Source organism: Talpa europaea (genome assembly GCF_964194135.1).
Source record: "Talpa europaea genome assembly, chromosome: 12".
Lineage (NCBI taxonomy): Eukaryota > Metazoa > Chordata > Mammalia > Eulipotyphla > Talpidae > Talpa > Talpa europaea.
Genome location: NC_140079.1, coordinates 60,424,557 through 60,446,688, shown reverse-complemented (window position 1 = coordinate 60,446,688; position 22,132 = coordinate 60,424,557). Strand labels below are relative to the sequence as shown.

The 22,132-nt window shown below is 39.0% G+C and overlaps 1 protein-coding gene and 1 pseudogene across 2 annotated transcripts in view; both read left to right on the top strand.

The window, feature by feature from the left end:
- The first annotated feature begins 643 nt into the window (after positions 1-643).
- On the top strand, positions 644-16,124 carry LOC311181620 (glyceraldehyde-3-phosphate dehydrogenase-like; annotated as a pseudogene). The gene is made up of 2 exons: positions 644-1,460; positions 15,864-16,124. The product of its transcript is annotated as a glyceraldehyde-3-phosphate dehydrogenase-like (transcript).
- A 590-nt stretch (positions 16,125-16,714) lies between these two features.
- The window catches only part of KLHL20 (kelch like family member 20), a 41,974-nt gene continuing 36,556 nt past the window's right edge, over positions 16,715-22,132 (top strand). Inside the window, exon 1 of the mRNA XM_084250353.1 lies at positions 16,715-16,776. Coding sequence (XP_084106479.1) covers positions 16,754-16,776 — 23 coding nt within the window. The 5' untranslated portion in view covers positions 16,715-16,753. The remainder of the gene's footprint in view (positions 16,777-22,132) is intronic.

The window sequence follows — 22,132 nt, the reverse complement described above, 5'->3', positions numbered from 1 at the left end:
TTTTAAAAAAAGATAAGATAGTACATTCACTTACTGAGTAAAGTTTACTGTGCACCATCATAAGGCAATATATTGTCTGAATATATATTAAAATGCTGAATTGTGATACAAACTGTAACTCAATAGGGACAAAGGAGGGGATCCATGGAGGCTAAATTCAAAGGAAAACATTGAAAGAAAATGCTAAAGAGACTCACCTGCTTCAACAAGAGTCATTTTGGGGAGAAGTGAGAAACACAGTTAGAGCACTGCAATCAGATTAGCACCTTAAAAATGCGGCACTGGCATTTTAACAGAATTCATTCAATCAATAATTCTTACTGGAAGCTTATTAATACACTAAGTGCCCTTGTTGGCGGTTATATAAATAACAAAGAATCAAATTTACCTCCTGCTCTCAACAACTTACTATTTCACAGGAGAAAATATGGTATGTACAAAATAAGTATAGTAAAAGGTGATGAGATTTAGTATAAGGCAGTTGAAAAGGGACAACATTAATTTTAAGTAGAATTAATTAGGGAAGTCTTACTAGTGCTCACTCTGGAAGAATATCAAAGTGAGAATGATGGCTCTCTCTGTTCCTCCAATTCTACAGAGTGCCACCGCTTTTTGTGCAGTGCCAGCATGGCTCTCAGACACCATGGTGAAGGTCAGAGTGAACAGATGCGGTTGGATTGGGTGCCTGGTCACCATGGCTGCTTTTAAATCTGGCAAAGTGGATATTGTTGCCATCATTGACCCCTTCACTGACCTCAACTACATGGTCTACAAGATCCAGTATGATTCTGCCTATGGCAAGTTCAATGGCACAGTCAAGGGAAAGAATAGGAAACTTGTCATCAAGGGAAAGTCCATGTCTGTCTTCCAGTAGCTAAGATCCCACCAAGATCAAATAGGGTGATGTTGGTGCTAAACTGTTGTGGAGTCACTGGTTCTCCACTACCTTAGAGAAGGACAGGGCTCACTTGAAGGGTGGGATCAAAAGGGTCATCATCTCTGCCCCCTCAATCGATGCCCCCATGTTTGTGACAGGTGTGACCCACAAGAGGTACAACAACTCCCTCAAGAGTGTCAGCAATGTCTCCTGCACCACCAACTGCTTGGATCCCCAGGCCAAGGTCATCCATGACAACTTTGGCATCATGAAGGGACTCATGACCAGGGTCCATGCCATGCTGCCACCTAGAAGAACATGGGAAGCTGTAGTACAATGGCCAAGGGGCTGCCCAGAACATCATTCCCACATCTACAGGCACCACCAACGCTGTGGGCAAGGTCATCTCTGAGCTGAGCGGGAAGTTAAGTGGCACGGTCTTCGTGTCCCCACTTCCCACATGTCAGTTGTAGATTTGACCTGCTGCCTGAAGAAAGTTGCCAAATTCAACGACATTAAAAACGTGGTAAAGCAGGTGTCACAGGGCCCCCTCAAGGGCATCTTGGGCTACACTGAGAGCCAGGTTGTGCCCTGCAATTTTTTTTTTAAAAGATTTATTTATTTATTTATACAAGCACTGGGTACAGTCAGAAGCGCGGGAGGGCGAGAGAATTCACCAGAGCCAGAGCGGAGAGCAGAACAGGAAGAGTGACGAAGTACACTGCCAAGGGGAGCAGCAGGCGGCAGCAGGAGAGGTCTGCGCGCCATGTGGGACCCTCGCCCAGCGGCCAGGGATCAAACTGGCGCTGCAGAGGCTGCAGGCAGCTTCGCAACCCAGCGTTCAACCACTGCACCACCAGGGAGGCCCTGTGCCCTGCAATTTTAACAGTGACACCCACTTATCTACTTAAAATGCTGGGGCTGTCATTTCTCTCAATGACCAGCTTGTCAAGCTCATTTCCTGTTATGACAATGAATTTGGTTACAGGGGTCTCCAAGGAGTAAGAGCCCTCTGGAACACAATCCCCTGTGAGAGTGCAAGAGGCGAGAGGTACTGAGAATCTCTTGACTTATCACAGTTCCATCTCAGAACCCCTGGCGAAGGGGAGGGTCTTAGGGAGCTCTGTTTTGTCATGTACCATCACTAAAGTACACTATACACCAGCAAAAAATAGAGATATTTAGAGAAAGGCAGCACATTTCACTCCTATGTGCAAAAACAGCTTGTAGCATCACTGTTCTTAACAGCAAAAATCCTTGGGGCAAGGAAGAACTAATGTCCATGAAGAAGAGCATAAACTACAGTATATTCACCAAACAATAGTAATAGTGGATAAGATGAATAAATTACTATGCTACACCATGTGGTAAACAGGTTCTGACAAGGCTTCCAATGTCCCTCACCTACCTCGTGTAATTCTCTCCCTGGAATGCTGGCTAGACATGGTGACTTTTTTCTAATGAGAGAATACAGAGACAGTAATTAAGATATCACTTCCATAATTTGCTTACAACAGACTATGGCATTTGTCTTGCTAGTATTCTTTTTGTCTCTTCTCACATGGTGTGACATAGAGGGTCACTTTTCAAGGAACGGAGGGCAACCTCTGGCCAATAGTCAGTAAGGAATCAAGGCCTTCGGTCCAATAGCCCATAAAGACCTTTATTCTGGCAACAAACACCCAGTGAGCATGGAAGTTGGATCTGCCTCAGATGAACCTTGGGATGACCATGGCCCTAGGCAACACCTTAATTGCAGGCTCCTGAGAAACTCTGAAGTAGACCTAGCTAACTACTGTCCTGATTCCTGACCCACTGAAACTATGAAATAATGAGTATGTGCTGTTTCAGGCTACTAAATTTGGAGGTAATTTATTACACAGTAATAAATAGCTAAGACACACAACAATCCAAATGAATCTTTGCAATGTAATATTAAGTGAAAAAAGTAAATCCAAAATAGTTTGTATATGTATATGTACATACGTATATGTATATGTATATACATATATGTATATACTTATGTAAATAGATACATAGATAAGATTTCTATAAAGTTCAAAGACTTTCTTAAGAATACAAGCAGATGCAGTACTACTTTTTTTAAGCAGAAGAAAAGCAAAACTGAACACAAGTTTCAGGACATTGTTTATGGTGCAGAGGAGGGAAGAGCCTTCTGAAATAAAAAGACAGTCTTCCAAGGCATTTATTTACCCATAAGTTTGACTTTAAAAACAAAGTATCTGAGAATAAAAGTAAACACTCATCATGCTTTTGGTGTTCTACTGTTGATTGTGTCCCTCATCATATTCTTTTGAAGACAATTCAAAATGCCATTTTTATGGGGTTTTTTTCCTTCTTATAACATAGAAACTTCAGAATACTTTAAAATATTTTACTATGAATTTAAGCACTAACTTCATGATCACAATAAAACAGCTTTTTCTCTCTTAAGTTTGTCTGTATCCTATATACTGAAAAATTTTAATTTGATTTTCTCACGATTATTTTTGTTTTAGAAAATAGTAACTTTCCCTGAAAAAAAAAAAAGGGAATGGAGGCATCACTCTCCCAGATTTCAAACTATACTACAAAGCCATAATAATCAAAACTGCATGGTATTGGAACCAGAATAGATACATGGACCAATGGAACTGAATAGAAAACCCAGAAATAAACCCACAGATTTATGGTCAACTAATCTTTGACAAAGGAGCAAAGAATATGCACTGGAGCAAAGAAAGTCTGTTCAATAAATGGTGGTGGGAAAACTGGGTCGCTACATGCAAAAGAATGAAACTTGACTACTACTTCACCCGATGCACAAAAACCAACTCAAAATAGATTAAAGAACTAGACATAAAACCTGACACCATAAAATATATAGAAGGAAATATAGGCGAAACGCTACATGACGTGCACCTCAAAGACATCTTTACAGACACATCACCCAAAGCAGTGATAGTGAAGGCAAAGATAAACAGCTGGGACTCCATTAAATTAAATAGCTTCTACACAGCAAAAGAGACAATAACCAAAACAAAGAGAAACCCCAACGACTGGGAGAAAATTTTTATACACAACACTAATGATAAAGGACTGATCACAAAAATCTACAAAGAGCTGACGAGACTCAACAAAAACAAAGAAAATAATCCAGTCAAAAAATGGGCAGAAGAGCTAAAAAGAAACTTCTCCAAAGAGGAAATACAAATGGCCAACAGGCATATGAAAAAATGTTCAACATCACTTGCAATCAGGGAAATGCAAATCAAAACTACAATGAGATACCATCTTACACCAGTGAGAATGGCACATATTAAAAAACTAGCAACAACAAATGTTGGCAAGGATGTGGAGAAAAAGGAACTCTCCTGAATTGCTGGTGGGAGTGCAAACTGGTCCAACCACTATGGAAAGCTGTGTGGAGATTCCTCAACCTAATAAAGATAGAACTTCCATATGATATAGCAATTCCACTCCTAGGCATTTACCCAAAGGACACAGAAACATTAATTCCAAAGAGCACCTGCACCCCTATGTTTATAGCAGCACTATTTACAATAGCTAAAGCTTTAGAAACAACCCAAATGCCCAAAAATAGATGACTGGATCAAAAAGATGTGGTCCATATACACCATGGAATATTACTCAGCATTCAAAAACGATAAACACATGCAATTTGCAGCAACATGGATGGCGCTGGAAGGGATCATGCTCAGCGAAATAAGCCAGAATGAAAAAGAAAAATACCGGATGGTCTCAGTCATAGCAGAAGTCTAGAAAACCTAAGTAAGGGAATAAGAATAGCTATAAGAAAAAGAAAAAGAGTAACTATAAGAAAGAAAATATAAAAATGAACAAACAACTATGAACCAGAGACATACTATGGGGGGTGGGCGGGGAAAGGAGGGATCGGGGTTAAAATAAGGGGGTTGCAATTGTATGGGGAATATAAAAATAAAATTAAAAAAAAGAAAATAGTAACTTTCAATGAAAAAGTTTGTGTTTAATGTACATAATGGGTTTATTTTTGTTATCAAATAAATATGCTTAAAGTCTCCATTTTAACTTCTAATTCTCACTGTATTTATAATAATCACTGATAAACAGCTATAACACAAAAAAGGAAAACTCTGAAATGTAAAGCTCTTTGGGATCAGTAACTTTTTTTTTTTTTTTGGTTATCCAAAGTAAAGATTTTGTCAATTATTATTTTATATATTTTTACATCATTTTTCATTTTTGTACCATGTATGCATTTTCATCCCGGTTATAGTTCCTGTGAAATTCCCACCACCCATTAACTTGTGAACCATCACCATGGTCCCTTGTGCTCTTCCCACTCCTGTTTTGATCCTACTCCTTCCTCTCCCCCCTGCAGAATGTCTCCGGTTTATAGTTGCCTGTTGATTTTGATTTTTACTTTATTATAGTTACTTTTTTTTTTCTTGATCCCTTATTTGGATCCTCTACATTCCTCCTATAAGTGAGACCATCTGATATTTTTCTTTTTCTTTCTGGTTTATTTCACTGAGCATGTGGGATCAATAATTTTTAAAAGTGTAATGGAATCCTGAGAACAAAACGCTTGAGAGCCACTGATTTAAGATGTATATGAGACCTAAAAGGACCAGAGAGTGTTGGGGAGTGGGTTGTACCCACTTTATTACTGCAGCAGAGAAACAGGGGGAAGTTATCTAAGAACCAAGACGTATTTGTACAAAATAAATATTAGCCAAAAAAGCCAATTACAGATTGAGCTAAACTTTAAAACCAACTGAACATTTCTATTTTTCCCCTAATAATCAACAAATGAGTATTCATGAAAAAAACTAACTCAGTCATAGACAAAAGTAAATTACATTTTCATTGTTCAAGAACGTTACAACTTGAAAATGGCAAAAAAAAAAAAAAAAAAAAAAGGCAACTCCACAACACAGAACCAAAAACTCATACAGATTTGGAGAGGAGAGGGAAGGCTGGAACTATACAGGCAGAACGGCAAAGTGCACTGTGAATCAAAAGGTCCAGGCTTTAGACCTGATTTGGCATCTCTTAACAATGTGAATTTTCTGAATGCAAGCTCCTTGTTTGTGAAATGAGACTTAGCACCTGCTCTGCCAGAGTAGGAACGTAAATCTATAACTTTCTAACTACAAAAGGGAAGCTCTTTTGAGGTTAAGTACTAATATAGAAAAATTACACATGTTCCAGCGGCCTTCACAGTCTAATGAAGACCACAAAAGAAAATCAGCAGCCACGGTGTGAGATAAGGAAAATATTGGCGGTAAGCAAAGGATGCTATGAAAGTAAAGAGGACAAACTTCGAAAGGAGATTTGGAGCGGGTGAAGACGTGACTCTTTAATATCAAATAGTAAGAATCTTAATTGAAGAAATGAGCAATATGAGGAATGGGAGAAAGGAGGCAGAAAAGGAAGCAGGAGGTTGTGGCAGAAGAACAGACCCTAAGGAGCTTATGAGCTAAGAGTAGGAGGCTTTCTTCAAAAATTGTAGTCCCTTCAAGACTTTAAGTCCTATTTCAAGGAGAAGGCCATAAAGGGCAACTTTGAGGCTCCAGGGTTAAACAATAGGAATGCTCCTTCAGGAAAGGAATACAAAGTAGCAGCTCCGCTGAGGGGACCAAAAAGTCCAGCAGAGAGGGCACCTCACTTCTGGGCACCAGAGCTCCCCATTCCGCCTGAATGCCCCGGGGGGGATAGTAGGGATCCCCGGAGGCAGCCAAGGGGCGGGACCCGCTACGCAAAGCTAGGGGCGGAGGCCAATTCTGAGGAAGCCGCGGTCAAGCCCACTACCCTCCATTCTCCACAGAGGAACCTGGCAGAGAGAGGCCCCTCCCCAGCCGCTTCCTCACCCCCACCCGCCCCATCACCCCCACCCGCCCCATCACCCCACCCGCCTTATCACCCTACCCCCATTATCACGCCCACGCCCAACCCGAACGCCCTCCCCTGCCTGGGCGCCAGGACCCCGCACTCACCGCTTGCGAGGCCCGGGCTTCCGCGGTTACCATGGCGATGGCGCAACCCGCGCGGTAGCGCCGCCCCGAGCGCAGCGGTTCCGGCTGTGCGCCAAGGTCAAGGTTTCTAGGCACGGAAAGCCAGAGGGCAAAAACAAAATGGTTAAAATCGCTGTGCTGGTTTAGTCTTTATTTTGTAAATTTTCTGTAAAATGGTCTACATTTATTTCACAATTTAAAATATCTATATTTTTTAAATTACTGTGCACACTGGTTGCCAGTGTTATGGCTATATTTGACCTTTAAATGAAGACTTTTTTGGAACTATGAGGATGCATTTTAAAAACTACAAAAGATTGTAATTCAACAGACATCTGCTTAATTTCTAATCTATGGAATATCTTTTTATGATGTATGGTCATTGCCACCCACAAATAGCATTTTCTAACACCTAATAAGTGCCAGAGATAGCAGGAGCAAAAGGAACTGTGTAGCTCTTGTTTCAGGAATTTAAGGTCCAAACAGATGACTTTTAAAAGTGATATGGCTGTTACCAGATTCTAAACTGTACTATTGAGACACAGGGCAAGCTAGACAATTCCGTTATCACTATGATGGCAAGAGCAATTGAAACAATGTGGTATTGGAATAAAAGTAGACATAGATCGATGGAACAGAACTGAAAGCCCAGGGGAAAAAATTATGCATATAGCAATACATAACTCTTGATACAGGAGCTACAACCACACAATGTAGAAAGGAAAGTCTTTCTGACAAATAGTGCTGGGAAAACTGGATGAATCACTCTAACTTCATGCACAAAAATAAATTCAAAATGGAGTAAAGACTTAGATATAAGACCTGAAACAATAAAAATGTAAGAAAGAAAACTCAATATGTTCATAGCAACACTAATAAAGATGTCTTTGGAGACTCCACCCCTATGGCAGGGGAAATCAAAGCAAGAATAAACAATTGGCTTTGCCTCAAGTTTTTACACAGAAAAGAAAAAATAAGTATATTAAAAACTCTACCAAATGGGAGACTGTATTTACATATTACACAACCAACCAGTGGTTAATACCCAAGATATATAAAAAACTTACACCACTTAACAATAAAAAAACAAAACCCAGCCCAATTAAATAAATGGGCAACAGTTCTGAAGAGACAATTCACCAAAGAGGATACCCAGATAGCCAACAGATACTTGGGACATGTCCATCATCACTTTTAATAAGGGAGATGCAGGACAAAAGCACAATGAGATACCACTGCACACCCATGAGAACAGCACATAATCAAAGAATCTCCAACAGCTAGTGCTGGAGAGGACACAGAGAAAGAGAAACTCTAACATAGCTGGTTGGAATGTAAACTGGTGCAGCCATTTTGGATCTAGACATAGCTTCAAAAGGTAAAAGTGGAACCTTATGACTGAGGAATTCCACTTTTGGGCATCTGTTGAAAGAACTTGAAACCATCAACTCAAAAAATATTATATGCTCCACAATGTTTAGTACAGCTGTATTTACAATATGTATTTACAATAGACCATGAAACAACCTAAGTGCCCATTGATAGAGAATTGGATCTAGAAAATGTGTTATATCTACACAGTGAAAACTACTCAACCATAAGAAAAGACAAAATGTGAATCACAGTGAAATGGAGGGAGTTTGAGACAATAATATGTAGTAAAGCAAGTCAATGACAAAGACAAATATTGGACATTTGCATGGCAGACTATCTGGCAAGGTTATAAAAGCTATCAGACATTAACAAATGAAGTGAGGTTCTGAGGTTAAGGGGGAGAGAGACAGGGTCAAAAGAGTATAAGAGATGATGGTAAGAAAAAATATTTGTCACAAAAGTGGAGTAAGATATTGGGCAGTGATGGGATGGGTGTAGAGAGAAACCAGCAGAGATTAACCAAGCTTACCCAGAAATTATATAATTACACAAACACACACACACACACACACACACACTGACATCTATCACAGAATGAAAACCAAGAAGTATCTGTACAAAAGACAAGTGTGAAGGTAAACATTTCTTTCATGATTATTTCTACAAGGAAATCATTAAGGAAGAGGTTTAAGTTAAGAGGAACTCTGAACATTTCAGCTTAAGACTGAATGGCCTAGCTTTTAATATGATTGTTTAGCTAGAGCACAAGCAAAATATCACTATCATGGAATTGAACTTTTGCAATACAAGAAAAAAACATGAAAAGTGTTTAAACTGGCATTATTATTAAAATTTTCTTATTCAAGTAAGTTATGTAGTCAACATTTTAGAGTTTAACATTGTGGACAAGAAGTCTAGACATTTTGTCAGCTACTAGCTTGCTTCTGCAACCATTATGTTTGTTTTACTGAACACTCATTTCCAACTGAAGTTAGCGGAGCAATACATATTTTGGTATTTCACTTTTAATGTGCTCTTTTTCATAGTCTTTGGTTTGAGGTGTTTTTTGAAATGTCTGGATAGAAGATGAGTTTTGATGCACAATTTTGCATGATTCTGTCCTTAATTAGATGTAAAAATACCAAATATAATTTTTTGAAAGTCCTAACTAGAATTTAAGAACTGAAAATTAAATAGATTTCTTAAAGATTGTTTCCAGTACTCTGCGTGCTAGAAAGGGTGTGGGAAGACACAAATGGGTCTGAAAAACCAAAAAGCTGCTTAGTTCCATGTCAGAAACAACTGTATGATTCATTTAGTCAGACTAGGTTAGAAAGTGCATGATGAAATAGAGTCCTGACCCAGGTATGGCCCAGATGCAGAGAAAAGGCTCCCTTTTCCCCTCTAAATCTTATCTCCCCTGTGCTACCCCTCAAGGTTAGCACAAGAGCTTTTGGATCCAAGGGGGTCAAATGGATATTCAAAAGACATAACAACCTGAGGGTGCTAACAATGAAGGTCCAGATCTCTAAATAACCATTTTTACAATTCTCACTTTGTCTTTCATTTTTTGACACAAGTATACATACACATATATGCCCTCATACATTATATTTTTACCTCTTTTTTAAAAATAAAGTTAGCATCCTATAAACACTAGGGATTTTTGTAGACTTTATTTTTTTTTTTTAAATAGAGGCATGTTTTTTTTATTTATTTATTTGTTTGTTTGTTTTGTTTATACATGCACTGGGTACAGTCAGAAGCGCGGGAGGGTGAGAGAATTCACCAGAGCCAGAGCGGGGAGCAGAGCAGGCAGAAGGACCGAAGTACACTGCTGAGGGGAGCAGCGGGCGGCAGGAGAGGTCTGCGCGCCATGTGGGACCCTCCTCTGGTGGCCGGGGAGCAGCCGGGGATCGAACCAGAGCCGCAGAGGCTGCGGGTAGCTGCTGCGCAACCCAGCGCTCTACCGCTGCGCCACCGGGGAGGCCCTAAACACTAGGGATTTTTGTAACAATATATCCTGAAGAGTATGCCTTGTACATAAACAGAGCAAATCTTCCTCATTTTTTTTTATAGCTGCATAATCCTCATTATGTGGCTATCCCATTGTTTATTCAATCAGTCCCCTACTGAGAGGCTTTGAGTTTATTTCCATTCCTTTGCTATTACAAAGAACCCTGCAGTGAATAACTTTGTGCATATTTTTGTTTTGTTTTGTTTTGGCTAGTGTTCCTTGGGATGGTGAGATTGCTGGGCCAAAAGGTAAATGCAAATGTGATTGTGCCATGTCTTGTCAACTCACTTTCATAAAAGTTCTATCATTTTGTACATACTCATCCATGAAGAAGACCACCTCCTTCTCCATGGTCTCATCAACAACAAAAAATTGTCTGATTTTGGATTTTTGCCTACCTGACAGATCTTACCATAGCTGCAACATATTTATATATTGCTTAACATGGCTAGATGCATTCAGCAAGACTGAACATATTTTCAAATGTTTAAGAGCCATATCTTTTTCTGTGAACTGATTATTTCAGTTAACAAGTCACAGGGAAATTTTTCTCCACTGTTAATAATCAAATTCATCCATGTTTTCTTATACTATTTTTATGTTTTGATTATTTACATTTACATTCATGAGTCATTTGATGTTTGTGAGATATAAAGACTTCACCTAACTTGTGACAATTAAGACAAGACAGCTTCAGAACTTCCTATGGGGTCTTTAGAGACCCTGGATGTGACAAGCAAGTCCAACTTCTTATATGGAAGGGATGCAATTTTATCTTCTTCCAACGTTGTATCTGCATTATTTATCCAACAATCCATACATTCCCCACTGATATATCATTTTACCACCTGCTAAATTTCAAAACTTCTGTGAACAGAAAAAAAAAATTCTACATTTTGCTGTGTCAGAAAACGTCTACCTCCTTGCCAGGGTCCCCTCCAAAGGGTGAAGTCAGGAAAATGATGGCTCATTTGCTGTGAAGAACCCGATGGTGAAAAACAAAAGAAACATCTAAAGATGAAGATGAGCCCCTGTCAAGTGTGGGAGTAGCAGAAAAAAGGAACATGAATTAATGACCTGACTATGCCTCACATCTATACGTGTTGATTGAAATAATCACTGCCTTAAAGTAACCTCAAAGTTTAGTAAAAGAGAAATTTACTAAAGAGGCTATTCAAAGCCATATGGAGGACCCAGTTCTGCAAGTTCAGTATCAGAATTTCTGAGCGAATGATCCCTATCCTCAGAGACTTTGGCCTTGGTTTATGTAGAAAAGTTACATGTACAGAAAGTCTGGTTTTTGTATACAAGGCCTATGTTTTTTCTTTCAAAGGAAAGAGGCTATCTAGTTCATTTCTAACATACTCAGTTAATTAAAGGAGACTCCTACAGATTTATTAGTCTGTAAATAAATTAATTGGTGAAGGAGAATCACTGTTCATAATTTAAAAGCAATCCCTTGATCTTACAGATCTAGTTCGGTCAGAGCCATCTGTGTTTTGGAAGATATAATGACAAATGATTATTTGAACCTCTTATCCAAAAGTACCTTTACAAACATGAGGGCACCGTTAGGCCATCATCTTCTGCATGACAGTGGCTCAGTCTCTGGATTTCTCCAACATTCCTTTGTTTCTGGTATCAGGGTTCTTCCCAGCCAACAAGAATCATTGTCCGACTGACTCCAACCTCTTGAAGCGGCCTTGACGTGGTAGAGGTGGGCATTTTTTAGCAAGGCAAAAAAAATTTTTTGTTTTGTTTTTCCTTGATGGACAAGGAATACTTTTATTATTATTATTATTTCAGGTTACAGTTCTTAGGTCAATTTCTGGGTTTCCTATTCTGCTCTATTCATCTGTATGTTCATATACCAAAACCACAGAGATAGTATAAATACCATTAAATAGTCTAAAACTATAAGCAGAAAAGGGCAGAGTTAACCTAAAAGTTATTACCAAAACATGTTAAACTCTGTAATTAAAACTGTGGTTTGGTATTTGAGGAGAAATACATTTTTGTTGTGTAAGTCACCCAGTCTGTGGTATTTTTTTAGGGCACCCCAAACTAAGGCTGGACCCTCCTTTTTACCCTCTAGTCCAGATCCAGGCTCCCTACTAGATATTTTCTTTAGCATGCCATAGGTCTCTTTCAGACAATTATCCCAATTATTATTAGACAATTACCCATAAATTCATGCATTAATTTTATAATATGTCTCCCCCAAAACAAAAACTCCACAAAACTAGGAGTCCTGTGGGTTTTGCTAAATCTTGGGTCCAAGCACAGTATTTTATACACAGCAAACCGGATGTAATTTCAAATTTCTAACTGAAAGACTAGAAGATAAATTCAGCAGCCCCTCGTGAATCTTTTGGCTGATGCCTCTGCTTCACACTCAGTCCAGACGAAATCTATTTTAGGGCTATCTATGACTAGAAATGCAGGCTCTCCGTAGTCTGACTGGGGGTGGCAGAAATCTTCTAGTTGTTGCAAATGCCAAGGGTACTGTATTCATCTTTCTAAATGGAGTCCTCAAGGCATTGCCATAAATAGAAAGGGTTGGTTTACTTTGAATTGGTCCACTAGAGGAAAGAAATAAAGTTAGCAGAGGCACAAGCCATATTGCAGTGGGTTGGAGAATGAATCACACCTTCCCCAAAATAGAAGAAACTGCTCTTATCCTGACCGAGGGTTTAAATACTCAGCTATTGGTTAGCAGCCTTCCTTAACATTCTTGTACCTTCCTCATTACCGTTTTCTCTTGTTACAGAAGAGGCTAAGTGTCACTTTTGAAACTGTGGCACACCCACCATGAGCAAGAACAATTGGACATATTAACTATCTTCTGAGTTTGTTTTCACAGAAGCAACAGGGTGTAACACTCATCTATGAGTCATATAGTCCACATACACAGAAGTGATTGACCTAAAACTAAGCATGAAGTTGGCCAGAACCAAAAGACCACTGACACAGAACCAAGAAGACAGGAGAATTGACTACCCAGACAGTGTTCAGAAGCTAGGGATCCATTCTCCAGGTAGACCTGGTCATTTAAAAGAACACCTTAACTCATATGAACTGACCTGTAACTCTCCAATACATTTCAACCAAGCCCACCTTCCTTTACCTTTAACCAACTCCATTGACAAAGGTGCCAGGACATACACTGGAACAAGGATAACCTCTTCAGTAAGTGGTATTGGGAAAGCTGGCTCGAGAACATGTGAATAGTACTGGCTCAAGTCACAATGAATAGTACTCAGTGATCAAAAAAGATAAACTCATACATTTTTAGCAACATGGATAGAGCTGGAAAGGATAATGCTAAGTAAAATAAGTCAGAAGGAAAAAGATACTGTGTGGTGTCACTAATACGTGGACTAAGGGTCAATAAAGACAGGATTAAAAACTAACCCTTGAGAGCCTCCCTGGTGGCACAGGATATAAAGTCTCAGCACTATCAAGCTATCACCACTGCGACATGAGTTCAATCCCTGACCAGGAAGCTTACTCACATGGTGCAGCAGACCTCTCCTGTCTTGCCCCCTGCTTCCCTCAGCAGTGTATTTCAGTAGATCTGTCTCTTCTGCTTCCCCTCTGTCTCTGGTGAATCCTTTCACTCTCGCACCTCTGGCCTATACCCCAGTTTTTGTGTGCATAAAAAAATTAAATCTTAAAAAAAAATAACCCTCAAAAGCTGACTACAGAACTGAAGGGGATGGGGGGGCGGTGAAGAGAGGGGAGAGGAACTCTAAGAATGAAGAAAGAAGGAAGCATAATGGACTACGGCAGGGGACTATGGCTGATGTACTACAGTGGTTATAACTGATGGGTGGGGATATTAAAGTTACCTCAATTTAAAAAATAAATACATTTATTAAAATAAAGTGCTAGGGAATCTGTCTTCACAATCCTCATTAGATATACTCTGATTTTTCATTAGACAATATTTGGTCATTCGCATGGAGATGCTTTAGATCACCTACTCATAATGGAAACGATGTTGTAAACTACCTTAGGTAAATAAATTATCACTACAGCTTCAGAATGTTGTGTGTCTCATTCACCACAGTATTTCCAAGTTTAGAGCAGTACTTAGCATGCAATAAGCACTCAATTAATAAATGAGACCATCTAAATAAGTAGGCAGGAGGGGGAAGAAAGAAAACTTACATTTGCTGAGTGCCCAAGTGCCAACACATAACGACCTTCATTATAATTTATTTTTATAAATTAATTATAATTTCTCAAAACAATTTTATCAAAAAGGTATTACTTCCCCTTCTTGTAAAGGAAACTAGTGCTTGATATATCAATAAATTGACCAAGATCACAAAGCTAGTCATTTACAGGACAAGGATATGAAACTATGTGTTTGGTTCTAAACACCATGCATTTACCACTACAAGTTAATTAACAAAATGAATTCTTTCCCTCTCAGAAACAAACTTGTGTAGATCCAACCCATGTGAAGAACAGCTAAGAAAAAAACTGATTTAATTTCATGCTTGGCCTAGGATAGTTTATCAGGAAACTAGAAACAGTCTTTCACAGGTATTCCTCTTTTGTTTTCTAAACATATAGTAAAAATTTGGCGGCTGTGTGTGGTGGAAAAATCAAGCAATGGACAAATTGTGGGGGAAACTTATTTTTTCCCCCAACACTGGAGTCCACGGAAGTGTTTGGCAATGTGTTTGGGGGTAAAAACTAAGGAAAAAGGGTAAGTTGACATATTAGCCTAGACTGTGGGAAGTCTGGAAGGTTGAGTCTCTTTCTGACTTGTCTGTGTATCCTCAAAAGCTTGCATATAACATGGGGGTCTAAATGATATCTATTATTAAATTATATATTAAATATAAATATATGTATTTACTGTATATTTATCTATAAATATTAAAATATTAAATGTATAGATTAAATATATTAAATTATATTAATATATTGAATTACATACTACATATTAAATGATAATATATCATTTAAACCACATGTTTGCATACGCAAATCAATCAATCCACCATTGTGGACAAGATTGTGTCACTAGGAGACCCACCAGTTAACAAATAAAACAAAATTCCTGGTTTTCCGTGACCACTCTCACCTTTCTATTGCATTCAGCTGGGGAAAACACATTAAAAAAAAAAAAAGGAGGCTACAGTACTTAATTACTTCCAGTTCACCTGTAAACTTGTAGAGTGGTCACCCTGGGACTACAGGGAACGGGACACGAGCACAGCGTTTGACATTCCCCGAATCCCCAGCGACGGGCGCGGCTACTTCCTGCGCCGCACCGGAACCTCTTAGCGCGCCCTGTGGCTTCCAGGAGGAGCAATTTAGGAGCAGGACCACTTCCTGCTGCTGAACTGGGGTGAGGGGTGGGAAGGAAAACAGCTCGAGGAGCCGCATCTTGAGTGCGCTAGCGGCGAAGGTGCGAGCAGACAGGCAGCGGCGGGCGGAGGAGGCATAGTAGCCCGCAGCGGAGCAGAAGAAAGAGTTAGAGCCGGTAAGTTAGCCGCCTTAGAGCAGGGGACAGTGGACAGCGCCCAGGGCTCGCTTTGCAAATCTGTGGTCCCAGATTGCCGTGCTGCCCGATGGGGTAGGGGCCCGGCTTCGCCCACCGCCGGTCAGTGGGCGCTGTGTGGGGGCTGTTGGGGTGCTGGGCCTAGCGGGGCTGCAGACTGCTCTCTCTCTGGCGGACAGCCCTACCCCTACCCTGGCGCCGGGGGAGGCGCTGGACTGTCCAGTCTGGGAGCGCTGGGTTCCGCACCCTGGTCAGTTTCATCAGCTGGGCGTTGGAATTCGGGGGAAGAAAATGGATACTGTGCGTCCCCGTTAACCCTGGGGACTTGGCGAGATTTTGCCAAGTGGGTGGTGGACATTGTTTCGGAGAATGAGGAAAGGGCTTATCAAGAGAATGTTAGTCTAAAGCCATAGTTTCCCAGTTCTGTTCAAGCTGCCCGGGCTGTCGGAAGCTGCGTTGTTTTAAAAAGAAAATTCCACTTCCTGATACTGTCATTTAGGGGCAAATTAACAGCTTTCAGATTTGTTGGTAAACCAGCATGTTCCCTATCTGATCAATCATTTCATTGTTGCCGTGATTATCAGATAACTGTTCTGTAAGTGTACTTGTTGGTGAGGTCAGAGTTAAATGTCACCAAGTGCTTTTAGAAGAGAGGCAAGGCTAACTTAGCAATGGACCTATTTAGTTCTTCACTGTTCACATACAATCTGTGTAGCATTCATAATAATAATAGTGATAGTCACCTGAAAGGTACTAGATAAAGGTTTTTATTGTGTATCTGCAAAAGGCTGTGATATAATAGGATATAAAATTATTGATCACTGAATGAATGATTATATAGAGATTGACGTTGGAAAGACCAGAAATAGTTTTTATTAAGCTACTGCTTTTCTGTTGTCTTAGGTTCGGCTTTAGAGTGTGGTGAAGGGTACTTTTCATGGTGCATGGAAGGAAAGCCAATGCGCAGGTAGGCATTTAGGATGAAAACCTTCGGTTTCACTGATTGAAATTCAGTGCATAATGATTCAGGCCTTGCTTCATTTAAAAGAATTTTTTTTTTAAAGTTTCAAATTCTGCTTGGAACTAGTGATTTTTATTCTAAAATAAGTCAAAAGTAACATCAGGAATTAATAGCTTTTTTAAGAGTAAAATATAAAACACAAATCTGAAGAGTACTATGAATTTTATGTAGTTGTTAACATTTAAATTTTCTTTTTGTGTTGTAACTTTTTTGTAATAATCATTAAGTGTACTATGATACATTATGGATTTATTATGGTTTGCAATTCCCTGTAGAATGTAGGTTCTGTGGCCATGTAACTATGAATTATTTATCATATACTGCATGTCTAATTATGGTTTTGGTTATTTCATTGATGTTCAATAATACATTTGTTCTGTTAATTAAAATAGCCGCATTGCAGGGAAGATTGAGGTCTAGAAAAGACATTGGACATAGTAAACCACAGAAAAATAGAACAGTGTGTGGAGAAATGTGGAAAATTATAGGCCCTCCAGCCCTAGCATTTAGTAATGTATTTTCTCACTCTGTTCTAACAAATAAGACTAAGATTCTAATTGAAGCAAAATCAACTCAGTTCTTTTTCTTCATTTTTAAAACTCATTTGTTGAACTGTATTTAACCTAATTTTTTTTTAACATCAAAGATAAACAACTTGGTCAAACCTTTTAAGAGAAGAAACACTTCATTATGGGGCTGTGATTTATAAATTAGAACCAAGAGCAAGAACCAGAATATATATCTTTTTCCAAATCTGTTAATGATTTTTATTGGCTTTGCGCTGTTCACCTGCTCTGTGCCCCAGTTTATTTCTCTAATGTGTCTGACCAGGATATTGGGAATTAATGAATGCTTGCAAATGCCTTGAGATTTCCACATGAAAAGATGTGGATATAAAAAATTGCAGTTATCTTGTTTGTATCCTACTTTATGGGAGGATATTTTGAGTAATATTTGACTACAAAGGGCATGAAAAAATTCACAGTCTATATACGTAACTAATGTTTCATCACTTCAACTTTTAATATTGCAAAGCCACTGATTGCTTTTCATCCTCAGCTGCCATAAATGTCATATCTTATGTAATTGCTAAAATAAGAGCTTGTTATTTTTTAAAACAGGAAGACAGAGCGTGGGAATTTTTCTGATTTACCCATAATTTCTATATAAAATATTGCTTAATCATTCATACTGACTTCCCCCCCTCCTGCTTTATTATATAATAGTGCCAGTATTCAGAATCATGTTGGAGAACTCTAGTGCCATTAATTGTTAAGTTACAGCTCTTTCTTCATCGCCATAACTTGGCCGGAGACTGGCCTATCCATTGCTCTCTGGTTTTACTTTTACCTGCCTCCTGCGATAAATCGTGATCACACTTCCCTGCCCTCTCCTTGTTGGGCTATCATTCTGCTGCTGCAACCCAGAAAGCAGGCTCTGGAAAGCAATGTAGGTTTATTTATACTTAGCTGCTATTGGAGAAACTTTAAATGAGAAGTGCTTCTTTACATTGAGATTATTTGAATATACTTCATTTTCCCTACTAAAATGTGAGCTCTTTGAGTTTTATATATCTTCTGTATATTTGCATCTTTGCACCTAATGATAACTGAATAGTTGTTTGAATGACTGAATAGTATCTGCAGACTGCCAATCAGTGATCAAGAAAAGATTGAAAATCATTGTTAGCACTATTCTAATGTTTAATTTTATAAAGTTTTATAAATTGATTGGCATTTTATTACTAAAGCTTTATTGCATTTATTTAACTACCTAGTATGTGTATGTGATAAAAATTTAAAAGATACAAGAATACTCAATGAAAAGTAAGTGTCCCACTGTTATTCCCAGCTTCTCCTCTCCAGAGGCAACCACTATGAAGCAGTTTCTCATGTATTCTTTCACTGGCATTGTAATATATAATCAAACATATATAGGACTCTCTCCCCCTTTTTAAAACACTAATGTCAGCATATTCTTTGGCATCTTTTTTTACCTCACAATTTGTCTTACAGAGTGTAACATACATACTGATTGACCTTATTCTTTTATTTATTTATTTTTTAAAATAAATTTTATTTTTATATTCCCCATACAATTGCAACCCCCTTATTTTGACCCCGATCCCTCCCCTCCCTGCCCCCCACCCCCGATAGAGTGTCTCTGGTTCATAGTTGTTTGTTGATTTTGATTTTCTCTTTCTTATAGTTATTCATTTTCCTGGTCCCTTGTTTAAGTTTTCTAGATTCCTGCTATGAGTGAGACCATCCGGTAATTTTCTTTTTCTTTCTGGCTTATTTCGCTGAGCATGATCCCTTCCAGCGCCATCCATGTTGCTGCAAATTGCATGTGTTTATCTTTTTTGAATGCTGAGTAATAGTCCATGGTGTATATGGACCACATCTTCTTGATCCAGTCATCTATTTTTGGGCATTTGGGTTGTTTCCAAAGCTTAGCTATTGTAAACAGTGCTGCTATAAAAAGGGGTGCAGGTGCTCTTTGGAATTGATGTTTCTGTGTCCTTTGGGTAAATACCTAGGAGTAGAATTGCTGGATCATTTGGAAGCTCTATGTTTAGTAGGTCAAGAAATCTCCACACAGCTCCCCATAGTGGTTGGACCAGTTTGCACTCCCACCAACAGTGCAGGAGAGTTCCTTTTTCTCCACATCCTCACCAACATTTGTTGTTGATAGTTTTTTTAATATGTGCCATTCTCACTGGTGTAAGATGGTATCTCATTGTAGTTTTGATTTGCATTTCCCTGATTGCAAGTGATGTTGAACATTTTTTCATATGCCTGTTGGCCATTTGTATTTCTTCTTTGGAGAAGTTTGTTTTTAGCTCTTCTGCCCATTTTTTGACAGGATTATTTTCTTTGTTGTTGTTGTTGAGTCTCATCAGCTCTTTGCAGAGTTTTCCACAATCTGTAGGTACCATAGTTAACCAGTCCTGTTAAAAGACATTTATTTCAAATGTTTTTGCTGTTATAACCAGTTCTGCAATACATACCCTTATAGGTGATTTTTACCCAGATATGTAAGTATGGAATAAATTCTTGTGGAGAATTGTCTAAAGAGTGTGCACATTTTTAAATGTTGGTAGATATTGACAGATTCCCCTCCTTAGATGTTATAGCAATCTACAATCTCACCAAAATGTGCCCCTTTCCCCAAGATGTTATTTTGTCATCATTTGCTTCATTTAGAGATACTAAACCTTTTGCAGTATAATTCTTCCATTTTTCCTTAAGTATATAAATAGAAAACCAAATTTGATTTTACTAGGAATTATTTTATTCACCTACCAAACATTTGTATAGTACATGTATTATACCTGTGTACTATAGGTATACTAGAGCAAAGTAATGGTATTAGATATATAAACAGACACCATAATATAACATACCCAGGATTTTATTTCTTTTTTTTAAAGATTTATTTTTTGGGACCTCCCCGGTGGTGCAGCGGTTGAGCGCTGGGTTGCGAAGCTGCCCGCAGCCTCTGCAGCGCCGGTTCGATCCCCAGCCGCCGGGTGAGGGTCCCACATGGCCGCAGACCTCTCCTGCTGCCCACTGCTCCCCTCAGCAGTGTACTTCGGTCCTTCTGCCTGTTCTGCTCCCCGCTCTGGCTCTGGTGAATTCTCTCACCCTCCTGCGCTTCTGACTGCACCCAGTGCTTGTATAAATAAACAAACAAATAAATAAATCTTTAAAAAAAAGATTTATTTTTTGTATTTATGCATACAAGAACTGGGGTACAGGTCAGAGATGCATGGTGGGGGGGTTGTAGAGGATTCACCAGAGGCAGTGGGGAACAGAACAGGCAGGCTAACTGAAACACACTGCTGAGGGGAGCAGCTGGTGAGACAGGAGAGGTCTGCTGTGCCTTGTGGTTAGCTCTCTGGCCAGGGATTGAACTCATGCTGCAGTGACTGGCGATAGTTTCATAGTGCTGATACTTAACCCCTTGCACCACAACCCCTTGCACCACCAGTGAGGCCTGATACCCAGGATTTTAATAGAGAAGTAAACACAGAGGAGAGGACCTCTGCTCTGTGGAGATGAGGAGAGCTTCACAAGATGGTGACATTTGAGCTGCATCTTCTAGAAAGGATAAGAATTTAAAGAAGACATTAATAAAAGACAACATAAACAGAAGGAACAGCTGTGTCCCCACTCCCCCTCAAAAAAGGCATCAAAACCTAGAAATGTATGATATTTAGGGAATGGTACGTATATCTGGAGTATAGGATACATAAGGAAGAAGAGGAAATGGTAGGAAATTATGAAAAATAGGGTGCAACTGTGGGAGAAACTCTCATCTTTATCCTTTTAGGTATTTAAGAGCCAGTGGACATTGTTAAAAGGATCAGATTTGTTCTTTGGGCTTAAGTTTAGGAACATAGGACATGGACTAGAAGGTGGGAAGAAATGATGGCAAAGGAAGTAATCTAAAGGAGTTGTGGTTTAGATGAATACTGATGAGCTGAAGTATAGCTGTGAATTTCAAGAAGAGGATGGGACTTAGAGTTTGTTTAATAGTAAATGTGAAAGAACTTGAGTAATATGGAGTCATGAAAAGGCAACAATTATGAGAATTCCAAAGATTTGAGCTTGAGAAATGAGGTGCTGCCATGGTGGGAACAAAATATAAGAAGAACAGATTTCAGTAAGCCAAGAATAGGTTCTGCTGCATACTCTCAAAGATTGTGTACAGGAATCAGCCAGGTAGCCATAGCCAGCATGTACTGGAATATAAGTTTGTACTGGGTATTTGAAAACTGAATGGTATCATTATGAAAAAGGTCTGGGAGTTGTAGGTATGAATGTGAGTAGAATAGAAAAGGATACCAAACCCCAGGACCACAACCTGTGATTGTGGGCGTAAGACAGAACTCAAGTAAATATTCTAAAATGGATGAGAAACGTTTAGTTCTTTGGGTCTTGTTTTAACTGTATCCATAGCTTTTATTGACCATTTTTCACTCATGATGAAGATCAAATGAACTTTTTCTGGAATTCAATTTCAAAATACCAAAAAAAATTCCATTCCAATCTCTTATCTTTAGAATTTACTATTTTTTCTAGACAGTCTAAAAATGGATGACTAAAAATAATGGTATAAGATATATCTGCTAGTTTTGTCTGTTTCTTGATGTGGTATGCACTGTAGGTTCACTTACCCAATACCCTCTTCCTTTCTTCCCTCCCCTAGATAAACACAGGAAAATTAAATACTATGCCTGATATCTTAGTTCTCTTTACATTTTGGGTTGGCTGTGTAACATGTGTTGCCAAAGACA